We start from the raw sequence: 20,360 nt of genomic DNA, 5'->3' as shown, positions 1-20,360 counted from the left end.
GATGTTGGATGAATTAGTAGATATTGATGAAGAAAGATTAATGGCTTTAGAAGTGCTTACAAAGCAAAAAGAAAGAATAGCAAAAGCCTATAACAAAAGAGTTAAATCGAAATTATTCCTGCAAGGAGACTTAGTTTGGAAAGTTATTTTGCCTATGGATAAAAAGGATCGATGTTTAGGAAAATGGTCTCCTAGTTGGGAAGGACCATGGAAAATTCTAAGAGTTTTCTCGAATAATGCGTATGAGATCGAGGAACTGCAAGAAGATCAGAGAATTCTACGCATAAACGGTAAATATTTGAAAAAATATAAACCGATGTTACAAGAAATTAAAATTACACAAGAGTAATTTGATTCGAAATAAAAACTTGGCATTAATTTTTTTTTTTTTTTTTTTTTAAAAAAAAAATGCCAACTGATGGGCAGGTTACATCGAAATGCTTAAAATGGAAAAACCATTACAAAAGAAAACACAAAGTACTTAAAGACAAAAAAGCATTTAGAAATGGTTTTCACCATTCAGTTACAATCCCAAAACGATCGAGAAACCAGCGAATTTCTGTATCGAGACGACACCTGAAGCAAGCATTGACCAGGTAGTAGTCATGATCTGGCCCAGGTAGAAGTGAATACCAGCCTCCAATTCTCCCATCTCCTGCACAGTTGTGGTAGTTGTTGCAAAAACGACGCCTAGTAAGCCAAATAGGCATGGGCCTATTCCACCAAGGACAGCGAAATCGATAAGTTGAAGTTCCCCCCAAAATGTCGCTTCGAAATTCTGCCAATCGATGTGTCCATGCAAGATCTTTGAAGTCTTCGAGGATGTTTTCTGGCATAGGCATAGAGAGCGCATTGATGAGAAGAAGGTAGTACCTTGCACTCAGAGAGCCAGTGGCATTGATAGCAGTAGTAAGGAGGCGTTTCATTTCTTCAATGTTTGGATTAGCATCCAACATGTGTTGAGTGCTTCGAAGAATACAGAACATGGCGTTGCCATGATTCCAGAGTCTAAGTTTAAAAGCAAACTTAGAATGAGCCACCATAGCATTGTTGTACCATTCATTGGGGTCGTAGAGGAAGTAGAGGACATCATCTCCAAAAGCCTTAGAAACTTCAGAATCCTCACTGACGCGCCAATGCCTGCTATTGGTATGGCGAAAGGCGAAAAGATCTTTCCTGCTTTGAGCAGCAATCTTTGTAGCAATCTTGACTAAAAGATCATCACTCAGATTATCAATGGTGGTCATGATGATTTAAGAAAGAAAAGCTTTGAGTAAGAAGGATTTTTTTCGGACGAAGACGAAACAAAGAAAAGAATGATTTTTATAAAAGGGAAAATCATATTTATAATGGAGGGAAGTTGAAAGAAGTGGCTCAATCAAACGGTTCTTCTTGCTTTGAAGATGATGACACGTGGGAGCAGTTATTCTGATGGCCAATGGTTACTTAACTTTGTAATCTGAGGGAAGTTTTAAAGGTTTTATTTTAAAAAGGATTAATTCATGATTAAAAGGTCATTTATTTGTTTTATTTCTTTTCAACTTCCTAGGCAAGTTTAACTTGTTGGGTTAAACAAAAAGTTACTTTTTTGTTTCCTCATCATTAAAATGTCTTGGAAATTGTTCCAATCTTATTTGGATTTAAATAAAATTTAAATTCGATACAAGAAAATAAGAAAGGAATTTCGATGATTGAAAAGAAATTGTCGTTCGAAATAGAAAATGGTCCACAGATTGTTATAAAGACATTACAGACCAAGATATTCGATAAGGCTGAAACAAAATAAAAGTCTTAGAGAATAAAATAGAAACAGAACTAAATCTCAAATGATGAGATGAGTTTCTCAATTTGGCTTTTGTATTCAGCCAGTTGGGTATCGAGAGTATGGTTGTCATTTGCAAGTTGAGCAATGGTAGACTCTAGTTCCTTGGAGAGCTTGAATTTGTTAACAGCTTCATTGGCTTCTCGATTTCTGGCTTCATCCTTAGCCAAAATTTCAGCTTTCTGAGCTTCCAGTTCTTTAATTTTGGCATCGATGTCAACCACTTGCTGTTTCGCATTGTTTCTTTCTTGCTGAAGAGTTTTAAATTTCTCTTGGAAGGATGACAGTTCGATCACAATTTGATCATGATGCGCTTTCTTCTCTGCCATTTGAGCTTGACCAGTTTTCCTCTTCTGGAAATTTTGATTAGCACTCTCCAACATTGGTTCAAGATAATTAAACAGGTTTCGAAATTTCCAACCAGTTGGGAGAGCATCAAGTTTTTCAAATAAACTCTTGATTTCAGCGAGAGCTCCAGCATCCTTTTCAATCAACTCTAGCAAGTTGGCTTCGATGATCTTCTTTTGAAATTCTGCTAGCAGGTTGTTTTTTGAAGTCTCAGAGGGATTTCCCTTGGATGAATCAGAAGTTTGGCCAGTGCTAGTTGAGAAAAGAGTATTACTCTTAGCTATCAAAGCAAAGGCATTGAAAGGATCATCTTTGGCCAATCGATCGATTTCTTCCAGATCGATCATAGGGGCATCTTGTTGAGCAATCATCTCTGCATCACCAGGAGCATCTTGTCGAGTAGTTATGTTTGTATCTTCAGTAACAAAGTTCGATACATTATCTCCAAGGGTGGGTGCAGAATGAGATTGGTCATTGTTGAGTGATTCATCATTTACCAAGTCATCAGTGGGTGTTTCTGCCTGTTGATGTTGAGGAGGATCCATTTTAAGACCTTCTGGACTGCTAGCATCATCATGCTCATCCTCTTTATCTTCAGCAATTGGTGAAGTGGTCTTCGAAGAAGGAAGAACTTGCCCATGTTGTGATGGATTAGTTTGTTCTTGTTCGATACCCTAAAAAGAATAAGTTAGATGCTTAAAAAACAGGACATTTAGAGATATTTTGTATAAAATATGGTTTTGATAAAATACCTTCGAACCATTATCACCAACATGTGAATGAGCACTAGAATGAGAAGTCTTTCGACGACGTTTGAGTGGTTTAGATGGCGAGATGGGGGGAGAACTTTCAGAAGCTTCCACTTCGACTTCTTTTTCTTGGACAAGTGATATTTGTTCTTGTTTTCTTTTCCTTCTTCCTTCAGTATGGACTTTGGGAAGTGTTACTTTGGAAGCTTCGATCTGTTCTTTAGTTATCTCCACCTCACTATCATCATCAGAGAGATCAACAGTTGCTTGTTCTTTCTTGCTCTTCGATCTAGAATGTCCTTTTGATGAAGTTGTTTTCACTTTGGGTTCCTTTGATTTAGGAGGTTCCTTCGATGCAGCCTCAGATTTCTTCGATTCAACTTCTTTAGTTTGGGAAGCTTTCTTTTTCTTCTTGTCAGACTTGCTTTTCGAAGTGTTCTGGGTACTGGCATCATCAAGCTTTGCTTCTCCTGGAGTTAAAGGCAAAGCTGAAATATGTGATCATACAGATAAGTACTATTTCTTTTAACAATAGTATTAATGTGTTTTAGCGAAAGAAAAAATCATACCCATGATACTGGGAGTTTCGATTCGAACTTGGGACAATTCATAGCCAAGTTCACCATTATATTGGTATAAATTGCATTTAGCATAGGTTACTAAATTATTTTGTGGGAATTTGAAATTATAAAGTAACCATTTTGGGTATGGTGGCCTGAAGGCCAAAGCAAGATTACAAGATGGAAGTCTTGCTAGTCTCATTTTCTTTTCTAAAACATAAAGATATTTATTGGGTGTTCCAGGGGGAAAAATTGTTTCTGAAATTTTCTCTCGAACTTTATCTCTCAGAGTTTGAGCAGCATAGTATACTGTCCTCTTTGGATGTAAAGGGTCATATGTTGTTTGATAATATCTTTGAAATTGCTGAATTTCTTTAATGTGCGTACCTCTAGTCTTCTTGTCTTTGTTCTGCAAAGTGTGAAAAGTACTGATCAGTTGAGGCAGCAATTCATCAGGATTCCCTCGATTGGATTGACGTATGTAATAATTTCGCCACCATCGAAAGAATGCTTCAGAGCATGCAAATGATGTTGAGAAATATGTAGGCTCGAACACAGTTGTTCTCTTGGCTTGAATTATGGATTTCCATACAGGTTCGATCAGAGGAATTTTCCATTCACTTATACTTTTGAACAAAGAGCTGGGTTTTGATTGAACCATACCAAACTGTCTAGCTACATGGTTAGGTTGATAACCATATACTCCATAAGGGCTACCAGGTGTAAGTCTGCTAGATAGATAGGTAGGGGTCAAATAAGCTTCCCATATAGCATTGATTTCTGTTTTATTGGTTTTTTTCGAAGTGGTGGGAAAGTCTTCTTTGAACCAGTTAGGTCCATATTTCCTAGTGGTAAATGGTGCCATCATAGGGGTGAAAATGGGACAATCAAGCAGGGTTTCATAAGCATTTGCAAAAAGTTGTTGTGAAGACTTGTTCCCATCGGGGTGAAACATAGCTAAGCCTATACCTTCAGTGGTCTTGTCTGAGTATGCTGATGTGTAAAAGGAAGGTAGGATCGAAGCAAGTTTTGATCCAAAAATGGCTAAAAGCCATAGTTGGAACAACCATATGGGTCCTGATACAACTAAATTTCCACCAGTTTGGGGATAATCTCTAAGATTATTAGTTGTTTGGTTAAGGGTTTCATATAAAGAACCTAGAATCAGTTTGCTTAAACAGATATCTGTTCCTTCATGTAACTGACCAGCTAGACACATGAATTTCTTAGGGACTTGGACTGACCTTGAGCAAAAAACATGCATAGATAACCAGTAGGTCAAAAAAGCTACATGTTCATCTGCAGATACTTCAGCACATTCGGTATCATGGTTGTTAGCTATAAACATACCATAAGCAGGGCTATCGAAATTGACTGAGTATTGAGAGGTGGTAACATCTGGATTAAAGGTGTATCCAGTTGGTTTTAAGCTAGTAAGGCCAGCCACATCTAAAAGGGTAGGAGTGAGCATTCCACATTTCAAGTGAAGGCTGTTGTTCGATGGGTTCCAAAAATGTAAAGCAGCAAATATCAATTCATTATGGTATTTTGGACCATATCGAGATATTTGGATGAGATCAAAAAGCCCTTTCTCCTTCCAAAATTGGCCCTTTTGTTTTTGAACTTTGTCTAACCAAGCAATATATTCGGGATAAGTTTTTGGTTCAGTCCTAATTTTGGATTTTACAAAACTTAGGTCAAAAGGACCTTTTGTGAAAATTAAAGGAGGTTGAGTTTCAATGCATGGGAAAAGAGAATTAATTTCTGGAGTTTCAGGTTCTAGAGAAATGGGGCCTAAAAATGCATGTGGAGTATCAGTACAAGGGATGATTACCTGGGTTTTCCAGATAGCTTTTTCAGCTTCATTGATTTCTGGTTCGTTCATAAAAGCAGGAGCAGCACTGGCGATTTCTTTGGTAAAATCAATGGGTTCTTCGCGATTCACATGAGAAGTTCCTGCTGCGTTCGTCATTGTTTAAGTGTTTTGGTGAGAATTTGATGAATAGTTCGTGTTTAAAGATAGGAGTTGCAGAAAATTCAAAGTTTTTCTTCGGGAGAACTTTTGGCGGAGAAGAGGAACAGTGAAAGTGAAAATGAAATGGTGAAAAGTGAAAAGAGTAAAGGTGAGTTTGCTTCTATATGGACCTTTGATCATGACACATGTCAAGATCTTATTTTGACGGTTTTACCATTAAAGTGTTGTCTTTTCCAATGTTAGAGAACGTGGCCCACTAACTAAGATTGTGGGGTCAGTATTTAAAGGGAATTTGAATTAGTTTTGAATTAAATACTGACATCATTCATTTCGATGGAGAATGTTAGTTTTTTCTTTCAAAAACGTCTTTTTCTTCTTCAGAGAAATCGAAAATGGCGTTTCTGGGGGGCAATTTGTTAGCCAATATATTTTACTAGCTGTAATAAATGTGGTCAAAGTATAGTTGACCTAGATTCGAAGAAGATTCGAACAGAGTGTTGTGTTGAAAGCAAATATGGGTTCGAAGATGGCAGAAGACTTCGATAAAGCAGTTTTCGAAGGTGGTTATCAGCAGTTATTCTTTAAGTCAGTTTTTATTTTAAGTTTGTTTTCAAATAAGGAAAACTGTCGACTTGTGGCAGTTGTAGTTTTAGTTTCAAAGAAATGTAGTTATTTCTAGACTTAGTATAAATAGTAGTTTTTCATAGGAAAAACAGGTCACAATTCCGTCATACAAACTTACACTCAAAGTATCCGTATGGAAGCGAGAAACGAGTCACAAGTTGCAATGTATGAATCTGTGTACCAACTTTTGTTTAATCAATGCAATTTACCCTTTGTTCTTTAAGTGTTCTTGCACTTTACTTTATCAAGTTCGATTGAGTTCAAGTGGATTGAATTCGATTGTTTTTTGTCATATTTCTTACATTTTTGACACCAAAAACACAGAATTTCTAACAACAAGAACAAACACAATATGTCCTAAGATTTACTGGTTGATCTTGCAAGTTACCATTTGTAAACCAGCGGTTGTTTACGAAAATCCAACGTAAACAGAATGCTTGAAATGCATGATTGGTTTGTAGTTTGACAGGGAAAGTTTCACAGAGACAGACAAGACATTGGAAGATTGGGCACGTAGTGGCTCGTGCTGCAACATATTCACAGGGGAAAAACCTCTTTGGAGAGACCGTCGTTGGGAGACGTATCGAAACCAGGGCTGAGGGCAATAAAACTTTTGTAAAGGAGGACCCTTGGAAGGTTCTTGGATACAGGTCGCCGTTGCTAGGCGTGTCAGTGCTGGGTAAACATTGGATGTTCGCATCTGTGGTCAATGCTTTTTCAATATTTCATTCTTTCATTTCTCATTTTCAAAACCCACTTTTGCCTGAACCGCCCTTTCGGGTTTTCGATTCACCGGGGAATAGATTCTTTGCATTGCCCCATTTTTGCCTGAATTGCCTTCATAGGTTGTCAATCAGCGGGGTGCTCATTTTTGCCTAAGCCGCCCTTTCGGGTTTTCAACTTAGCGAGCTCTTTATTTGTATTTTTTCCATTTTTTTTCATTCTGTTTTTTCATTCTTGCCATTGACCACAGATCATCCTGGGGAGTAACCTGCTTGTAACATGTATTGAAATAGACATTGCCATTCATTCATTCATGCATGTTTCATTGAAATGTACCCTATTGCTCAGGTTTGCTTTCAAAATAGACAGAAAAAGATTTTCAATTTTCAAAAGATGTTTGTTTCAGACATTAACATTATCAAATAGAAAGAAAATGTTTTGTATATAGCATTGAAAGTAGAAAGGAAAATAGAATTTCAAACAGTAGAAAGGCTCAAATTGATGTAAAAGAGTGAGAGTCAGCCAAAGGCATGACTTCACGGATTTACAAAGCTTGGAAAATGGTAATTTTATTGGTTGGTGATACATTGAACACGATGACCGCTACATTTCATAGAAACCTTGAATTCATAAGTACAGAAGCCTCTGATGAAGACGACCATTGACAGTTGCAGATGCCCCAAGGGGTGATGGTGATTTGCCAGATATAGTTACTTGTCTTTTATCAACCTCATTTTTGCATGAACCGCCCTTTCGGGTTTTCGGCTCATCGAGGCGCTCATTCTTGCCTGAGTTGCGTACAATCTCAGCGAGCTTTTTCATATTCATTTTTTTTTTGTCCCTAACTTTTGCCTGGATCGCCCTTTCGGGTTTTCGATCCACCGGGAAGCGCATTTTTGCCTAGGCCGCCCTTTCGGGTTTTCGACCTACCACGCTGTTCTTTTCTTTTTAGACAAAGTATTTCTTGACTATATCGGCATTAACAGGATTTGGAAGCTCAACACCATCCATGTGTGTGAGAATCAAAGCACCACCAGAGAAGGCCTTCTTGACAACATAAGGACCTTCATAGTTAGGTGTCCACTTGCCCCTTGGGTCGGGTTGCTGACTTATCCTTCGTTTCAATACAAGTTCGCCTTCCTTGAATTCTCGAGGTCGGACTTTCTTGTCAAAAGCATTCTTCATTCGCATTTGATACAACTGTCCATGAGTCATAGCATCCATACATTTCTCTTCAATCAGATTCAATTGATCATAACGACTTTGACACCATTCAGCCTCAGTTAATTTTGCTTCCATGATCACTCGAAGAGATGGAATCTCCACTTCCAGAGGGAGAACTGCTTCCATGCCATACACCAGAGAGAAAGGAGTTGCCCCGGTTGAACTACGCACTGTAGTACGGTAACCATGCAGGGCAAAAGGTAGCATTTCATGCCAGTCTTTGTAAGTAGTGACCATCTTCTGAACAATCTTCTTGATGTTCTTGTTAGCGGCCTCAACTGCACCATTCATCTGAGGTCTATAAGGGGAAGAGTTGTGATGTTCAATTTTGAATTCTTCACATAAAGCTTGCATCATGCTGTTGTTCAGATTGGAACCATTGTCAGTGATGATTTTGTTGGGAACACCATATCGACAGATGATGTTATTCTTGATAAACTTGACAACCACTTGCTTGGTCACATTTGCATAGGAGGCAGCTTCAACCCACTTGGTGAAATAGTCAATTGCCACTAGAATGAAACGATGTCCATTGGAAGCCTTTGGTTCAATTCTTCCGATCATGTCAATGCCCCACATAGAGAAAGGCCATGGGGAAGAGATAACATTGAGAGCATGTGGAGGCACATGAATCTTGTCAGCATAAATTTGACATTTGTGGCATCTCTTGGCATGTTTGTGGCAGTCACGTTCCATGGTTATCCAGTAATAGCCGGCTCTTAACAATTTCCTTGACATTGTGTGACCCGAAGCATGGGTCCCAAAGGTACCATCATGTACATCGTGCATCAACTTCTCAGCTTCTTGTTTGTCAACACATCTCAGCAAGACCATGTCATAGTTCCTCTTGTATAGGATTTCTCCGTCCAGAAAGAATCTACTAGCCCATCGTCTCAAAGTCTTTTTATCCCTGTTGGAAGCACCAGGTGGATATTCACGATTCTGCAAGAATTGTTTGATGTTATAATACCAAGGCTTTTTACCATTCACATCTCCATCAGCTTGATCTGGCATATTTTCAATGGTAAACACATGAGCGGGTCTATCAAGACGCTGCACTTTGATTACGGGCACATCATTCCAGTGATTCACACGAAACATGGAAGACAAAGTAGCGAGAGCATCAGCCATCTGGTTTTCATCCCGAGGGATGTGGTGCAGTTCAACCTTTGTAAAGTATGTCAACAGACGTCTTGCATAGTCCCGGTATGGGATCAACTTCTCATGATGAGTCTCCCATTCACCCTTTATCTGATTGATAACAAGTGCAGAATCTCCATAGATGTCAAGGTGCTTAATTCTCAGATCGAGGGCTTCTTCAATGCCCAAGATGCATGCTTCATATTCAGCTATGTTGTTTGTGCAGTCAAAGGTTATTCGAGCGGTGAAAGGAATGTGGTGCCCCTGCGGAGTTACAATGATGGCCCCAATTCCTTTACCATAAACATTAACAGCTCCATCAAACACCAATCCCCATTTGCTATTGGGATCTGGCCCTTCATTGATCAGTGGCTCTTCACAGTCTTTTGCCTTCAGATACATAACTTCCTCATCAGGGAAATCAAACTTAATCGGCTGGTAATCATCAAGAGGTTGACAAGCAAGGTGCTCAGCAAGTACACTTCCTTTGATTGCTTTCTGAGCTTTGTACACAATATCATATTCGGACAATAACATTTGCCAACGTGCGATCTTTCCAGTAACAGCAGGCTTCTCAAAGATGTACTTGATTGGATCCATTCGGGATATCAACCAAGTGGTATGATTCACCATATAATGACGCAGGCGTTTGGCAGCCCAAGCTAAAGCACAACAAGTTTTTTCAAGCATTGTGTACCGAGTCTCACAGTCGGTGAACTTCTTGCTCAGATAGTAGATAGCATGCTCTTTCTTACCAGTCTCATCTTGTTGACCGAGAACACAACCCACTGAATCATCTAATACTGATAGATACATAATCAAAGGCCTTCCTTCCACTGGCGGGATAAGGATAGGTGGCTCTAACAGGTATTCTTTAATGCTATCAAAAGCTTCCTGGCATTCATCATTCCATACAACAGGCTGATTCTTTCTGAGCAATTTGAAAATGGGACCACAAGTAGTAGTCATGTGAGATATGAATCTTGAAATATAATTCAGACGTCCGAGGAAACCTCTGACTTGCTTCTCAGTTTGAGGGGCCGGCATCTCTCTGATGGCTCGGACTTTGTCAGGATCAACTTCAATGCCTCTCTGGCTGACAATGAAGCCTAGCAACTTTCCAGATCGTACACCAAATGTGCACTTGTTAGGATTCAACCGCAGCTTGTACCTTCTCAATCTTTCAAACATCTTTTTCAAATACACAACATGTTGCTCTTCATCACTTGACTTTACAATCATATCATCAACATATACTTCAATTTCTTTGTGAATCATATCATGAAACAGAGTTGTCATGCCTCTTTGATAGGTAGCACCAGCATTTATCAAGCCAAACGGCATCACTTTATAGCAGAATGTTCCCCACGGAGTAATGAAGGACGTCTTTTCTCTATCTTCAGGTGACATTCGTATCTGGTTATAGCCAGAGAAACCATCCATGAAAGAGAACACTTTAGATTGAGCAGTACTGTCAACAAGAACATCAATATGAGGCAATGGGAAGTTATCTTTTGGACTGGCTTTATTCAGATCTCTGTAATCAACACACATTCGAACTTTCCCATCTTTCTTTGGTACTGGTACGATGTTGGCAATCCACTCAGGGTATTCAGCTGTCATGAGGAAACCCGCATCAATTTGCTTCTGTACCTCAGCCTTGATCTTAAGAGCCATGTCTGGACGAGACCTTCTCAATTTCTGTTTGACAGGAGGACATTCAGGTCTTGTCGGTATCCGATGTTCCACAATCTTGGGATCTAGACCCGGCATATCTTCATAGGACCATGCAAAGACATCTGGATAATCATGGAGAAGCTGAATAATCTTCTTTTTCACTTCTGGCTCAAGTGCTGCACCAATCTTGATCTCTCGCTTGTTTTCCTCAGTACCCAGGTTGATAAGCTCAATTTCTTCCTGGTGAGGCTGAATGGCTCTTCTTTCTTGCTCAAGCAGTCGAGTGATCTCGTACGGTATCTCTTCATAATCATCATCCTCATCTTCAGCTTCATATACAGGGAATTCAAAATTTGGAAGAACCATAGGGTCACTGTGTTCAACGGGTTTATTATGGTTCAATCTGCATAATATGATTGGGATGATTTTTAGAAAAATGTTTTCTATGCAGATTTTTGAAATTAATAAGAAAAATACAGATGTTTTGGTTTTTTCTGGCATTACCATTATTTCCAAGAAAAAGGCACTAAAAAAATAAAAAATAAAAAACAAAGAGTCGTGAGAAAGACGACAACTTTTTATTGATTAACGGCAATGCCGAAACAAACACGCCCTTACAAAGATATCACTTTCGCCTTGGGCAGAGCGAAAGGATTGTTATTTTGAAAACAGAAAACATGAGCAACAAAACACATTACATGGAAGCATGCATGACCAAAGGAACATCAATGGCTTCCCAATTTCTCACAGTGCCTCCTGGTATAACAAATGCAGGCACGTGACCACCTTCAGCAGCATCTTCAGTAATAGCATTGATGAACCCAGCACTGTAAAAGGTTCCCTTTGAAACAGCAGATGTTGGGGAGAATCCAAGGCCTTCTTTACGCTTGTTTTCCAAAATCTGAATCACTTTGCCCCAGCCAGCAGCTTGTCCTGCATGAACAGCCTTCTGGGCGTCTTTCAGCGAAGCTATGCTAGCACCAGCTCTCCGGGGTTCTGCACCCTCGACAGTCAAGCCTTGAAACGACGTCCCTTCTGCGGACCCTGCTTCAACACAAGAGAACGATGATATTTGGCTAACCAGAAATGCCTCCTCACCATATACGGTGATAACCTTACCGTTTCTCATGAACTTGAGCTTCTGATGCAAAGTGGATGTGACTGCTCCAGCGTCGTGGATCCATGGTCTTCCGAGGAGACAGCTGTAAGAGGCATTGATATCCATGACTTGGAAAGTTATTTGGAATGTTTCGGGACCAACGGTAATTGGCAAGTCCACTTCCCCGAGAACATCCTTGCGGGATCCATCAAAAGCTTTAACCAGGTAACTGCTACCCCTCAGAGAAATTCCATGATGGCTCAATTGCCTTAGTGTGGATTCAGGCATTACATTCAGAGACGATCCAGTGTCTACCAATACGTTGGATATCAGGTCAGATCCACAATGTACTGAGATATGTAGAGCCAAGTTGTGGCGTTTCCCTGCTTCGGGGAGCTCATCATCTCCAAACCCTAGGTTGTTGCAGGCAGTAATATTACTCACTATTCCATCAAATTGATCCACAGAGACTTCGTGGTCAACATAAGCTTGCTCCAGTATCTTCATTAACACCTTCCTGTGAGCCTCTGAGCTCATGAGCAGAGACAAGATGGATATCTTTGATGGGGTTTGTAGCAGCTGGTCAACAATCTTATAGTCACTTTTCTTGATAAGCCTCAGGATTTCGTCCAGATTGGACTCTTCAATAGATTGGCCTGCTGGGCTGGTGTTCTTGTCAACAGGAGGAGCAACTGGTGGAGTTACCGTGGCAATAGGTGTTACCACCTGTCTTTGAAACAAGGGCGGACGGACTTTTCCACTTCTCAGAGCTGTAACTTCACTAGCAACATTATCAACTGTAGCTGGGGATACCAGAGGTACTTCCACCCCATTTTCAACCATGGTTGCATTGTATTTGTAGGGAATTGCTTTGGTAGAGGTATAAGATACAGGACCAGGTAGCCTGATCACCAGAGGCTCAACATTCTTTGCACTTTCAACAGGAGAATCATGGAACACTGGTACAATCACACATACATCACTGGCAATCAAGTACTTGTCATCCATCAGGCTCTGGATATCATTTTGCACAACACAACAGCCCATAGAATTCTGCAGACATTCTGAACAAGAATCACGATCATGATTGAACAGAGAAGCCTGGCAAAGTTTGACATGTAATGGCACCAAGGGAGTAACGACATTGCGGACATCCAGCCTGGGATCCTCTTGATGGACAGGAACCCTTTCAAAGGCCTCAATCATATTGACAGCAGCATGGTTTGGAAGCGGGTTGTCAAGGACATGGGGAACACTGTTCTCAAAAGTCAACCGTCCCTTTTCTATCAGATCTTTCACAATATATTTCAGAGCAAAGCAACCTTCGATATCATGGCCTTGAGCACCTTGATGAAATTCACATGTTAAGTCCTGACGGAACCTCGGAGGTAATGGATTAGGCGGAGGCTTGCCTGGTCTGGTGACACAGTGCCCCTTGGCCAGCAGAGTTGGGAGCAATTCACCATACCGCATTGGTATTGGCGGGAAAGAAGGCTTAGGTCGGGGACCCTGTTGTTGCTGTCGTTGCTGTTGAGCAGGAGGCTGTTGTTGTGTTTGCTGAGGGATAACATTGACGGGCATTGGTTGTTGACCCGGTGGCAGAGGATATTGTTGGTAGAATGGTGGGAAGAAAGGATGTTGAGAGTATTGCATGTATTGATAGGGCGAAGGTAGTTGCATGGCTGCTGCAGACGGGTTACCAGACACCATCCCTACATCAGATTCTTTTCTCTTGTGATGACCGTTACCGTACTTCTTTGGTGCACTGTTTGATGATTCACCTTTCTCAAGGACAATAATACCATCTCGGACGGCCTCCTCTAATCGAGTGCCCATTGTAACCATATCAGAGAAGTTGTTTGGGGCAGAGACTATCATTCTCTCCTTATATTCCTTCTTCAGAGTCTTCAGGAATGTTTGTGTTAACTCTTCCTCATCAAGTCGAGGAGAGACACGGGCAGCTGCCCCTCTCCACCTTTGAGCATATTCACGGAATGTTTCATCTGATTTCTGAGATAGGGCTTTGAGAGAGTCCCTATTTGGCCTCAGACGGGTGTTGAACTCATATTGACCTTCAAAAGCAGCAGCGAGTTCCTCAAAGGTATGAATGTTATCTTTGCTCAGACTAGTGTACCAATCTGCTGCATCATCTGTCAAGCTACTCTGAAAGCAGTGGATCATCAGTGCATCATTGTCGGCGTAGTTAGCCATCTTTCGGACATACCGGATAACATGGTTATGTGGGCAAGAAGTCCCATTGTACTTGTCAAATTCTGGCTCTTTGAATTTCTTCGGAACCTCAAATCGGGATACCAAGCACAGGTCACGAGCTTTAGCAGGAGCACCATTGTTTCCTCGGCTAGCCTTGACCTCACGGAGTTCTCCAGCCAACTCCCTTAACTGTCTCTTCATAGCTTCCATTGCGGGATCTTGTCCACGCGGAGTATCAACATCAATCACCTGTTGCACAGTGTGTACAATAGGGTCGGTAACAACAGTAGTTACTTGAGGCATAGCAGTAGACACAGGAATCTGTCCTTGACCAGCAAAACCAGAGACACCAGCAGCAGTATTAGGAGAATAGTAAGCTGAGAGGCCATAAGGACGGCCGTTGGGCATAACAAAACGAGCATCAGTAGCCACAGTAGACAGTGGGATAGAGGGAATCACCTCAGCAGTAACTGGAACAGAAGTGGCTGGTTGTTCCTGTGCAGCCATCATAGCGGACATAGCATCATGAGCCTTGGCCAAGTCTCCTTTCATAGCAGCCAATTCGGCACGGAGCTGAGCATTCTCTTCTTCAAAGTTAGCCATTATCCTTCTCTTGTGAAATCTTGTCTGATGAATTCTATCTGGTTGGTAGACTTTGCGAACACGAGCCACCTTTCAGACTGCGGCGGACAAAACCAGGAGGCAATGAGCACGAGAGAAGTTTTTTGTGGTCAATGAATGCATATGATGCATGAAATGTGCTGATGTATATGCAAAAAAGACTCTTTTTAGGTTATCGAAGGGTTTTAGACAGATTATAAACTCGTAAACATCACTAAACAACAATTAACATAAACGGGAATCAAACAACTAACATATAGTTTTACAAGACAAATCCAACATGAACAAATGAAAATAACAACAGGAAATGGAAATCCTCAAGCATAGGAAGTGGAAGCATCGTCCTCAGAGTCGGACTCATAGCTGCAGTATCGTGCGTAGAAGTCACGGGCACTCCTAGCCCTCTTGGAGTCCCTCATAAGCAGCCTATCTTTCTCCTCAATCTCTCTCTTAGCCTTAGCTAACTCTTTCTTCAGTGTCAAGACCTCATGAGTCTTCTGCTCATCCTTTCCATCCAAAGTCATGATCAAGTTCTCAGCCTCGTAGTATCTAGCTCTCCACTGATGCTTCTCCCGACTCTCCATAGCTAGGTGCTCCTGATACATCTCCTGGGTAGGTGGGAGTAGAGGCAAAGGCATGGTAGGGACAGATGCAGACACATATCTCATAGAGGGGTAAGGCGTAACAGCCTCCTCAGCTCGGTTTATCACCCACTGTGTGTAGGCCTCATGAGCAATACCGGACCTTACACCCATATGCTTTACCTCTTTCTTCCGAAGCTTAGTCCAAGCTTCCATGAAATCCTCTCTAATTCCCGTGGGGGCATTGGAGTAGTGAAAGAAGTAGGGAGCTGTAGCAAGATTGATGGGCTTATCTTTCATCGGAAAACCAAATTGTCGCAAAGCAAGCTCTGGGTTATAGTTGATTCCACCCCGGGTACCAAGAAGAGGTACATTAAGAAACTTTCCACCACCCAAGATGATTTCCTTGACCCTAGAAGCGGGAGTGAGCCAAACCACTTCATTAGGAGTGAGAGCCATAATCCTTTGTGAAATAGACCAATTCCTCGGATTGTCGTGGAAAGACTGCGGAAGGTGCGAAATAAACCACCTATAGAGGAGAGGCACACAACAAAGAATGTATCCACGACCTTTGTTGGAACGATCGTGAATAGCATGGTATGTGTCAGCTAGCAAAGTAGGAACCGGATTCTTGGAGTGGAAGATCATAATAGCATTCATGTCCACGAAGCCATCAAGATTCGGGAAGAGAATAAGCTCATAGATGAGGAGTGCAAGAATAGCCTCGAGAGTGTCCTGACAAGTGGTATTGAGGTTGGCTTTCCCAAGAAGATACTCTGAAGTGAACCCTCGGATATGTGCCTTAGTAACAAGATTCTTGGAGACATCGGTGGTCTTGAGATAGAGATCCTTAGCAATAACCAATGGAGGAAGAGGATTTTCAGGTCCTGAGAAAGGTATCCCCTTAGCAATAGATAAACCCATCAAGGAAGAATAAGCCTCTAGAGTAGGTACCAACTGAAAGTCTGGAAAAGTGAAGCACCGATACCCCGGATCATAGAATTGCACTAGAGTGTGCACAAGCCTCTCATCCACATTAGTATGGAGAATAGGAAGTAAAGCCCCGTAACGGCGTCGGAAACCAGTCGGATCGTCAATCTTGAGTGCCAAATCCCTCAAACTAGCCAAATCCACTTCCTTGAACTTGTAGGACTTAGTCATCTTCATGCCTACAATGTTTACAAATTCAACTTGTCTAAGCCCTTCGATAACAATGCATGGAAAAAGTTTATGCATGTATGCATGTATGCATGAATGCATGATTATGTTCAAGTTCGGAGAAAACATGGTGGGTTGAAGTTCAAAGTCGAGGAGTCATGGGTGGACACGGTGTCCGGTGAAACTATGGTTTTAGGATAATAGTAACCGGGTTCTAAAAAGGTTCCCAAGTTGCAACCTCTCCGACGTATCTCACGGTGTCACGAGACAAACACTCGCTCCATGATTATACGTGGAAGGTCTAACTTGAGTGTAGTATCGCGTGACGACTAAAACTCGAGACAACACCCGGTTTAGCCTCCGCACTACATCCTAGAAAATGGCCATGGATGGGTTTGGCTATCTACGGTTCATAGCGTCATAGAACAATTAGAAGCAAAGTGCCTAAACGCGACAACTCGCGCCGACAACATCACCCCCAAAATGCCTCAGCTATGTGGGATTGATCGCATAATCCAAAACACGAGGCAACCCCCGGAATGAATTGTCGATTATATCCCTCCTAAATCCTAAGTTCACTCAGCCCGGGTGCAGGACTTTTGATATTCTCACCCCACACGTTTGCAAGAAATTAAACATTTATTCACATAGGAAAGCAAGTAAAGGAAGCAAGTAAAAATACAAGCGCAAGCGTGGAAATAAAGACTAGGCGTAACTCTCGAATCTCCCCAGTGAAGTCGCCAGCTGTTTTATCTTGGTTTTCGGGTGTCAAACATTGATTACGTTTGAACCTTTCTAACCGGTGATATCTTATTTTTTCTTGGGAAGGGAAAAAGTAAGCAAAACCCTTGAGAATCGAGGTCCGGGAGTTGTTTTCGCTACGGGAAGGTGTTAGGCACCCATAACGACTATAGTAACCTATAGGAACCGTCTTTAATTTCTACGCGCGCGCTCTATTTTTAAATGCTATTTTGAAAGATGTTGTTAGACCTAAAGGGATTCTAAGTGAAGAATTGGAGGGAGAAGAATGTGTTTGGATTTTTATTTTATTTGAATTGAAGGAATTTTGTTCCTTGCCTACGTACCCGTTTAAGGGATCAAATCCACCGTAGTTCTCTCAAAAAAAATGTTTTTGTTTTTGTTGGTTGATTTTAAGTTTGAAAATTGGATTTTGAAAGAATAGAAAGAGGCCTCAAGGGCATGAGATTTAGAAAATGTGAGGTTGAATTAGTGAATTGCAAAAGAAGTCAAAGTTTGATTATTTTCATTGAAGTTTGATTAAGAAAAATGGAAAAGAAAATACAATGGGATATTGGATCCCAAGGTTTATTTGGAAAAGGTTTGAGTGAAGTTGTTCACATTTGTTTGGAAAATTGGGTTTTTTCTAAGTATAAGTCCTAGGCATTCATCTAAACATACAATCCTAAACATACATCTAAACATGCATATTCTAGCTATATTATAGTGATGTGTGTGCATGTGTCGGTGTTTGTGTCGGTGTACATCATTAGAGTCCATTGTCCTTTACATCATATCCTAGATACATTCTATGGCCTCTTTGCCAAGAAATTAAAAGCATGAAAGTAAAATATTACAAGAACTCCTAAGTGTTTACATTCTAACTTTGGTACAAATTAAGTTGCAAGAAAGAAAAAGAGATGAATATAGGATGAAATGGAAATGCTTATGGTGAATATGAAATATGAAATGAAAAGGTTAGTAGCATAAGGCAATAAAGAGGTGAAGTAAAAGAAATACTAGAATATAAAAGATAGAAAATAAGCGCAAACATGGCTAAAATTTGTTCATAAAATGCAAGAACCAAGTGACCTATAATTCTCACATTCCAATTACATTTTAAAGGTTTAGAAACAAGTTTTGGAATGGGAATTAAGGCAACCTGAGTTACTTGGCATTTTTGGAACAAATTTTAAGCATATTTACATCATTTAACTATTCAATGACTTGTAAGCTAAGTAACCTACCAAAATTCACAATTATGCAACAAAATTAAACACAACCAGTAGCTAAAATCCTATGAACTCAAGAGACATTGGTCACTAATATTCATCAAGCAACTTGGATTAAAATCAAACAAATTTCATTTACTTTTAGCACAAAATATAACAAAAATACCAAGAAAATTAGCACCTTATTTTTTTAACCAATTTTAACATGTGAAAATTATCACAAAATGCTACAAAAATATCAAGAAGCCTATGTGAATTTTTTAGGAATTTTTTAAAGGTTTTTAGGACTAAAAAGTGCAAGAAAGTTGCTAATTCCAACAAAAATAAGGAAAAATGCTATACATATTTTTTTTATCAAATTTTACCATGTAAAATGTCACAAAAATATCAAGAATATCATCAAGAACCTATGGAAATTTAATTGGAATTTTTAAAAGATTTTTGAACATGCAGGGGGTATGAACAGCAGATTTTAGCAAGAAACACACAGGGGTGGGGGGCGCAAAGAGCAGGCAGGGTATAAGACAGTTATTGGGCTAAAAATGAAGAGAATGGACCGGGTTAGGGTTGAAGGAACGGGTTGAACCGGCTTGAATGCATATATAATCAAGAAACCGGTCCAACCCTCCATTTTTAACCTCCCTTCTCTCTCTAAGACCAAACCTAGAGAGAGAGAGTCTGCAGATGACTCTCTCTTCTCCGATGAGACCTTCCTTCTCCGACGTGGTGGCCCACGGTGGCGCCGCCGCGTCGGAGTCTCAACCTTCTCCGATCTGAGAACTAAGTACATCTTTTTAAAGCTCTTTCTCTCCTCTTCATTATTTTGGAAACGTTTTCTTGAAAGCAAGTTCAGATCGGAGTAGATCTAGGATTGAATCATTCGGTTCTTATGTTTTCAAACTTCATGAAACGAAACCCTAACATATTCTATTTTCTCTCCTGATTACGAATTTAAACTCGTATTTGAAAACGAACGGTGAATCTTCAGGATTTTTTTCAAATTAGGGTTTCGTTTTGGATTTTTGATTTCTTCGAAACTTTCGCTTTGATTCACCGTTTATTTTCAACCTTGAGTCTTCGATGATGATTTGAAGTGTAAACGAGAGGATTCTTTGAATATACCTGGATTTAATGGAGGTTCGAACGAAATCTTTGAGAAAACCTTCGATTCTTCTTCTTCTCTCTTTCTTTGACTGTGATCGTGTGAATCCAATGGATTTGCACTTGAATTGCAGTCCTTACAGTTCGATGATGATGATTCTTCGAAGAATCTCTGAGAACCAGCACGAAATCCACTTCGATGTTGCTCAATTGATGATTCTGGAAACTTCTTTTTGCGCGTGATTTTGCTGATTTCTTTGTGTTCTATGGAATTGAAGTGATTTTGATGAATGTAATGGTTTCGTGATGTTGAATTTGGTAAAGGACTGAAGGATTTGGTGATGAATTTGTTGTTTGGGAGTGTAACTGAATCGGTTAGGGTTTGAAGATTCGCTGAATCTTCAAGCTGTTCTTGAACTTTTCTGGGTTTGATCTGTTTTGTGAAGTGAGAGAAACTGAAATGTGTTTGTGATGATTTTTGATGAGTTGGCGTGAAGTGTGTGGTTCTGCAATGATTGAAGCCTTTTTATAGGCTGACACCTGTGCCTGAGACCCAGTAATAAGCTGACACGTGTTATGAAATGATGATCTGGACAAAATTGGGACAAAAGGACCAAACTGCAAATTCTTAAAACTAAAGACCCAATCTGCAAATTCAAAGAAATTATTCTGCAAATTTAAAAACTTAAAAAATAAGAATTTTCGAAATAAAGGACTAAAAAAATATCTGAGACTAGGAAAAGGACCAAAATGCAAAATTTTTTGGGAATTTGGGAC

The 20,360-nt window shown here is 40.3% G+C and overlaps 1 protein-coding gene across 2 annotated transcripts; it reads right to left on the bottom strand.

Moving 5' to 3' along the window:
- Positions 1 to 1,671: 1,671 nt before the first annotated feature.
- Positions 1,672 to 5,654, bottom strand: LOC146900923 (uncharacterized). Of its 2 annotated transcripts, none has more exons than XM_085736002.1 (4): positions 5,314 to 5,654; positions 3,867 to 3,888; positions 2,923 to 3,407; positions 1,672 to 2,844 (listed from the first exon to the last, which is right to left on the bottom strand). In XM_085736002.1, the coding sequence occupies exons 1-4, from the start codon at positions 5,449 to 5,451 to the stop codon at positions 1,816 to 1,818; spliced, it is 1,674 nt and encodes a 557-aa protein (XP_085592128.1). In that variant the 5' UTR covers positions 5,452 to 5,654; the 3' UTR covers positions 1,672 to 1,815. The 2 variants fall into 2 exon arrangements, with proteins under 2 accessions (XP_085592128.1, XP_085592129.1); XM_085736003.1 differs by having other exon boundaries at positions 2,923 to 3,389.
- Positions 5,655 to 20,360: the final 14,706 nt, after the last annotated feature.

The sequence above is a fragment of the Medicago sativa genome, chromosome 8 (assembly GCF_051527215.1).
Source record: "Medicago sativa cultivar Bolivia chromosome 8, Bolivia_mono, whole genome shotgun sequence".
Lineage (NCBI taxonomy): Eukaryota > Viridiplantae > Streptophyta > Magnoliopsida > Fabales > Fabaceae > Medicago > Medicago sativa.
Note: the sequence above shows the minus strand (reverse complement) of the source record. Positions and strands in the feature narration are given on the sequence as shown.

Bases quoted from the DNA above. Each gene is read 5' to 3' on its own strand.
- LOC146900923 (XM_085736002.1), bottom strand. From the start codon at position 5,451: ATGACGAACGCAGCAGGAACTTCTCATGTGAATCGCGAAGAACCCATT. The intron at 3,408-3,866 runs GTACGCACATTA...CACATATTTCAG, and splicing joins CAAAGACAAGAAGACTAGAG to CTTTGCCTTTAACTCCAGGA. The intron at 2,845-2,922 runs GTATTTTATCAA...TATTCTTTTTAG, and splicing joins TTGGTGATAATGGTTCGAAG to GGTATCGAACAAGAACAAAC.